Source organism: Peromyscus eremicus, chromosome 8a (genome assembly GCF_949786415.1).
Source record: "Peromyscus eremicus chromosome 8a, PerEre_H2_v1, whole genome shotgun sequence".
In the NCBI taxonomy this organism is placed as follows: domain Eukaryota; kingdom Metazoa; phylum Chordata; class Mammalia; order Rodentia; family Cricetidae; genus Peromyscus; species Peromyscus eremicus.
The window spans coordinates 77,390,687-77,397,539 of NC_081423.1; the positions used below are offsets into that span (position 1 = coordinate 77,390,687).

Consider the following 6,853-nt stretch of genomic DNA (forward strand, 5'->3'; position numbering starts at 1 on the left):
ACTGTGCTCTTGGACTCCCATCATCCTTCAGAACTCTGAGCTAAATGAATCTCTCATAGGGAGGGGAGGCTCACAAATTGCTCTGTTCTCTGGCGTTCAGTTAGAGCAAATAGAAAACAAACCATTTATTCACTGAGCAATACATTTAAGATCCATGCAATTTACCATATGTAATTATACCATAAAGTCCTATGATGACTCAATATAACCTCCCTGAAAGAACCCACAACCTATGAAGGAAGCAGACTACAAAGAACTCCTTAGGAATCAGAACCGCAATAAAGATTTCGAACGCAATACTTGCTTGGCAAGAGCACTCACTCAGCATCCTAAACAGAACGGCCGGTAGATGTGCATTTATGGATACAAAGAGAAAATACATGCAAAGTTGTTGTTTGAGTATTAACAAAGTCTCCCTACGAAACAAGTGAGCAGAGGATACCCGTTGCATAACCTGTACAAGATTCTGGGTTTGATTTCTGGTTCTGCTAATAAAAGAAAGAAAAGGAGAAGGAAGAAAAAAAATGATGGGAGAGATTTCTTAAGTCTGAAACACCTAGGGTTCGGGCCCCTGTCCTGCAGGCTTCCCCCTTGAGACCACTGTACAGAGCCCCAGTCGTTGGGGCTGGGGGTTGGAGTCAGGGATGGGGGCGGGTTCAATACTCTTGACCTTTGATGGAATTGCAAAGGGTCCAGATCAAGTCTAAATCTTAGCTATCCAGGGTCAGCCCCACCTCAAAGGAAAGGCTGAGAGCAATCGGACAGCAAGCCAGCAGGTAAGAATTCATTATTAAGCCGGGCAATGGTGGCGCACGCCTTTAATCCCAGGACTCGGGAGGCAGAGGCAGGTGGATCTCTGTGAGTTCGAGGCCAGCCTGGGCTACAAAGTGAGTTCCAGAAAAGGTGCAAAACTACAGAGAAACCCTGTCTCGAAAAACAAAAAAAAAAGAATTCATTATTAGCAACAAAGTAACCACACTCAGAGATTAGGAGCCAGGTTTGTATCTCAAGACAGGCTGGCTTCAAATTCTTGTTCTTTCCTGTCCAGCAAAACCAGCAACCCGAGCTGGGCATGATGATACACGCCTGTAATTTCACAGTTCCAGAAGCTGAGGCAGGAAGATTGATGGCTTCAGGTTGCAGGTCAGCCTGGGTTACACACACCAAGACCCTGCCTCCAAAACACAAACAAAACCCAAATATGGACCTGGAGTGACTGACTTGCTGTGCTGGGTGGCAGCAAAGCCTGCCTTTAACCTCATCAGAGAGACCAGAGGACAACAGCTTTCCCACACCATCCAATTATTGCTCCCCTCCTTTCCTTCACCCTCCCACCGGGTCGGGTCTGAGAGCCGTGGCCTAGGTGCTAGACACAGGGAAGGAATGCCTTCAGAAAGTGTTAACTATTTGAGATGCCCCGGGGGAGGCTTCTGCAGGGGAGAGCAGAAGACAAACCACACAAAAGCACCCACAGACAGCAAGGAAGGATGCAAACAGGAGAGGAACGGGAAGAAGTTGAGCCAGATGCTCAGGACGTCTTTTTTTCCTCTGGATAAACAGGTCTCTTCCCGACACGGTTTCTCTGAGGCCCTGACACTGAAATCCTCAGAGGTCACAGGCCTGAGGCAAGTAAGTGACCTGCTTTGTTTACACAGGAAAAGGTCAAAGATCAGGAATGTTAGAGCTAGCTAGAGAAATGCTTCAGTCCGTAAAGCGCTGTGCAGGCATAAGGAACAGAGTTTGGATCCCCAGCACTCACACAAAAGCTGGGCACAGTTGCTCAGCCATCTGTAACCTCTCAGTGCTAGGGAGAGGGAGAGCGAAAAGGAAAGATCCCTAGAAGTCATTGGCTAGCCAGCCTCACCAACTCAGTGAGCTCCAGGCTCAGTCAAAGACCCTCGCTCCAAACAGTAAGGTAGAGACAGATCAAGGAGAACATCCGACACTGAGCATTTGCCTTCCCCTGCACTTAAAACAGGTGCCCGGACACACATGTGCACCTCTACACACACACACACACACACACACACACACACACACACACACACCCATCCATATGAACCACACACACAAATCAAAGCACTATTATGTAATGCTGGATCTGCTTTAGTATCAAAAACTATATGTACTTTGGGGGAAAACTTCTCTCTTCAGAGTCCTCACACCTTGCAGGGATACTCAGGAGTTCAAAGGTGAGACCGGTCAACTAGGGATCGGGTAAGGTCAAGTTAGCCTAGAGAGACAATAGAGAGGAGAGAGACGCAGGAGAACCTCCCTTAAAAAGTGCCCCCCCCACCCCTCTAGTGGGCCCATTTCACTACCCAGCCGTGATCTGTAGGTCTCCTCAGGAAACAAGGCAGAGAGATATTAAAGGGCTTTATAGGGGCTGGGCATGGACCTCAGTGGTAGAGTGCCTATTCAGCATGCATCACACACACACACACACACACACACACACAAACACACACACACACACATTATTGCCTGCTTCCTAGTTTTTAGAAGGTGGTAATCTGAGAGTTCACACACACACACACACACACACACACACATTACTACTTGCTTCCTAGTTTTTAGAAGGTGGTAATCTGAGAGTTCACACACACACACACACACACACACACACACACACATTACTACTTGCTTCCTAGTTTTCAGAAGGTGGTAATCTGAGAGTTCCGGTCAAAAAGGCATCTTCCAAGTTATCTGTCCAACTTCTTCTCAGAAATATCTTTTTATTGGAGGTAGGGAATTTGAGACAAGGCTTCTTTGTGTAGTAGCCCTGGCTGTCCTGGAACTCACTCTGTAGACCAGGCTGGCCTGGGACTCACTCTGTAGACCAGGCTGGCCTGGGACTCTCACGCACCACCCCTTGCCGTCTTAGTAGTGTCTTTAAACCTAGTTTGCAGAGGTATATCCCTCTCTCGACTGTGTTTCCACTTCTCCTGCCCAAGCCCACAGCCGGCATAGTACGGACAGTAGGCTTAATAGCTTGCCAGACCGTATGGCAGAGCATGATCAGCCATGTGCAGGCCTTCCCCCTACTGGATGCAGAAGATACCACCACTCGACCTTATTGCACAGACAGCTCTCCCAACCTTGGCTTTTCCCACGGGGGCAATCTCCCACAGTCCCTTCAGTGCCTGACCACATTAGCTTTATTCAACCAACCCTCTCCTGCCAAACCCCTTCCCAGCCCTTGCATCAGACTCAGAAGTAAGTGGCAATGATTGAAAACAGAGGGAAGAAACCAGGTGGTGGTGGTGCAAGCCTTTAATCCCAGCACTCGGGAGGCAGAGGCAGGTGGATCTCTGTGAGTTCGAGGCCAGCCTGGTCTACAGAGAGAGTTCCAGGATAGTCAGGGCTACACAGAGAAACTCTGTCTTGAAAAAGAAAAAAGAAAGAAAAGAAAACAGAGAGAAGGAACTGCTATACTCAGTTCCCTGAGGACCCCTAAACCGTCCCAAGTTTTTCACCGAAGCAGATACAGCTGAGAGTGTCCTGGCCGCACTCAACCCTGTTCCTCGGGTATGCTGTTAAAAGCCTACACTCCTGGCTGTGTGTGCCACACGGGACGCATACAGAATCCTGATCTAGAATTTGAACTCTGTCTAGGACTACTGCCGCTACCAGCAAGCAGCCCCAGACCCCAGCCAGGCCCGCTATTCCCTCTGCCTAAGTGGTGGGAGTGAGGGCCACCCAGAATGGGGTCAGTCCCTGCCAAACTCTGCAGAACTCCCAAGTTCCCTCCGCCTCCTCGGGACTGCCCAGCCCCCTCTCCTTTCGGGGAGCTGCTCGGGGTACCTGAGAGCACGGGCACAGTGCAACTTGGACTTCTGCCAAGGCCGAGAGAGCAGCGTCCGGGGTCCCTGCGCCCCCAGGCTCGCGGTACACAGCCTCCCGAGGCGCAGCATCCCGAGGTAGACAGCCATGTCTCGCTTCCGCCGCAGGTCCCGGCCCGGAGTAAACTTTGAAAGTGAACAAGGCGGGGGCTGAAGAAGAAGAAGCCGGCGGGGAGGCGGGAGGGTCGCTCTGCCTATGGGGTGAGGAGGACTGGGTCCTGGCGGGGCGGGGCGGGGCGGGGCGAGGAGAGGCCGGGAAGTGGCCACCTTCGCGTGGGAACTGCAGCCCTCCAAGCCCGCCCTCGAAGGACCACCTTTGTTTTTCTTTGTTTTTGTTTTCGGGGATCCCAAGAGCCGCTCTGCAGCACAATACAGGGCCTTCCTGCAATCATCACCCGGCTAAGATTGGAGGGCCGAGGAGTTTCATAAACGGGAAACCAATCAGGGCTCTATAATGGGCCAGATAGCAACTTCAAGGCTAGTCGAGTAGACTGTGGGTCACGTGGGGACTTGTCGGGGTAGTGAGCTACAGGCCAAAGGAACCCCGCCCCGAGCGCCCCTGAGTGCTGCCAGCTGGAACAGAGGGCCTCTGGGAGGAGGAAAGGCATTCAGGACCAACCAGTCTGATGGGTGAGCCCCTCTGTACTCTAGGACCGGGGGTCTTGTGCGGTCCAAGGCCAGGAGTCAGCTTTAGTTCGACCCCGCAACTCTCGTGGCATCCTTCCTTCTTTATCCCATGTCATTCCAAGAAGAGTATCCGGTAGACAAGATCTGGTGGCTTCAGGGACTGGAGTCCGTTGTATCCTATCCTCCTTTCTGCCCTAGCTTGGGTCCTGAAACGTAATTTCCTCAACTGCTTCCCTAGGCTCCAAAGGACCGAGACTTTGTGAGAGACTCAATACTCTAGCTGTGCCCTCTGGGATATATTCTAGAAGGATGGGCGACAAGACCTAGAAGAGGTGACTGCTTATTTCTGGGTCTGAGCACTGGAACTCCTACAGCTTCTAGTCCTACGTTGTCCTGAACGATCTTTCCTCCAGAGGAAGAAGAGAAGTCAGGTCCTGGCAGGGTGGCTTCTCCTCTCCTGACTTGGAAATGAAGAAAGTCGGGCAGGGAGGAACAGTTGGCTGAGGGCGGAGGTTGTCCTAGTGAACCTTTGCCTTTTTCTGAGAATCCTGGTTCAACTGTGGTCATGAGTAATCTAGCTGCTCCCTCTTTGATCTCCAGAGTGACCACAGATCTCTCTGGCATCTTTCTGAGGGAATCTGTGTTCCACTGGAGAACCAGTCAGGACGGGAGACTTTGAAGAGCTGAGCTTGCTAGGGCACACCCTCCGAATTAAGTTTATACAGCGCCTTCTGAAGGCCAGACTCAGAGAATGAGGGGCTGACAGGTATCCCAAGTTCAGGATCCAAGCCCTACCTGGAAGCTTGGTGGATAACCCTGGGCCAATCACTGACCCCCTCCTGGATAAATAATGGCCCCATTACAGTGGAGGTACAATCTGGTCCCCAGGACCCTTTCACTTCCTGACTAGTCTCTGAATGAAGCTTGCGGGGATGAGGGGAGGGGGGATGGGCGGGGGTGGGGACATGTGTGTGTGTGTGTGTGTGTGTGTGTGTGTGTGTGGTGGTGGTGGTAAGGAAATGAGTTCTCTGTTATTCTGCTTGTACTGTGAGCTAGCCTTGGGAAGCCTTTATTCCCTTCCCCTGGCTAATATCCCTTCCTTCTCTGCTTCAAAAATGGACTTACAGACAACCGCCTGTGATCCCAGCCAGGGAGATAGAGGCAGAGGATCAGGAACTCAAGGTCATCTTCAACTACACAGAAGGGATTCTGAGGCCAGCCTGAGGAAAAAAAAAAAAAAAAAGGAGGGGTGCTAATAATGTCAACATCAAAGTAGCATTTTTTTTTTTTTTTTGAGTCAGGGTCTCCTATAGCTCAGGCTGACCTCATTCGGTATATATCCTAGGATGAACTTGAACTTTGAACATGCCTCTATTTGTCTCCTTGGATTACAGACATTACCACCACAGCCAATTTGATGTGATTTGCGCATGTACATGTACACAATGGGGATCGGATGACAACTTGTTGAAACTGGGTCTCTCCTTCCACTCTGTGGGTCCAGAGGATTAAACTCAGGTCACCATGCTTGGTTGGAAGGACTTTACCCTCTGAGCCATCTCCTGGGCTGCTACTGTTGCTTTTTTTTTTTTTTTTGAGACAAGCTACCATGCAACCCAGGCTGGTTTCAGACTTACTAGGTAACTGATGCTGGTCTTGAACTCCTGACCCTCCAGCCTCCTAGTCCAAAGTATTGGGATTAGAGGTCTGCCAACGTGCTTTCCTGTGTCCAAAGATTTTAAGCAAAGAGAAGAGAATACAATGCTTGCTACTAGCCTTGGCAATTATCCTAGTTGAAATGGTAAAGGAGAGAAGGAGGGAGGTGGAGGCCAATATTCTCACATTATGGATTGTGAGAATCTGCAGGCCTGGTGGTGTAGATATGTAATACGGGCTACTCTAGGGAGACTGAGGCAGGAAGATTGAAAGGTCAAGTCCTGTCTAGGCAATTTAGAAAGATCCTGTCTCAAATAAAAAGTAAGGTGGGCATTGTGATGCACACCTTTAGTTCCAGCACTCCATGGACCGGTGGATCTGTGAGTTCAAGACCAGCATGGTCTACACAGAAAAATCATGTCTTGAAAAAGACAAAAAGTAAAAATAATGAAGTTTTTGTCTTGTTGAAAGCCCTATGTTTGTTCCTCAGCATCATACATACACATATACAGCAACAATAATGATCATTAAAAAAACAACAGCAATAACAAAAAGTAAAATATAATAAACTAAGGTCAGCTACACATACAGGCAGAATCTGCTTCCAGTTCCAGGCGAACCTGGAGTACATAAAGCTGGGTGTGGTGGCATGTAGCTAAAGTTTTCCTGCCTGGCCCACAATCAGGACAAATCTCTCTCACCCACCAGTCCCACAGCCGCTCAGACCC

The 6,853-nt window shown here is 49.8% G+C and overlaps 1 protein-coding gene across 1 annotated transcript in view; it reads right to left on the minus strand.

Moving 5' to 3' along the window:
- Positions 1 to 3,988, minus strand: part of Acsf2 (acyl-CoA synthetase family member 2) — a 42,113-nt gene extending 38,125 nt beyond the window's left edge. Inside the window, exon 1 of the mRNA XM_059271568.1 lies at positions 3,805 to 3,988. Coding sequence (XP_059127551.1) covers positions 3,805 to 3,932 — 128 coding nt within the window. The 5' untranslated portion in view covers positions 3,933 to 3,988. The remainder of the gene's footprint in view (positions 1 to 3,804) is intronic.
- Between the last annotated feature and the right edge of the window lie 2,865 nt (positions 3,989 to 6,853).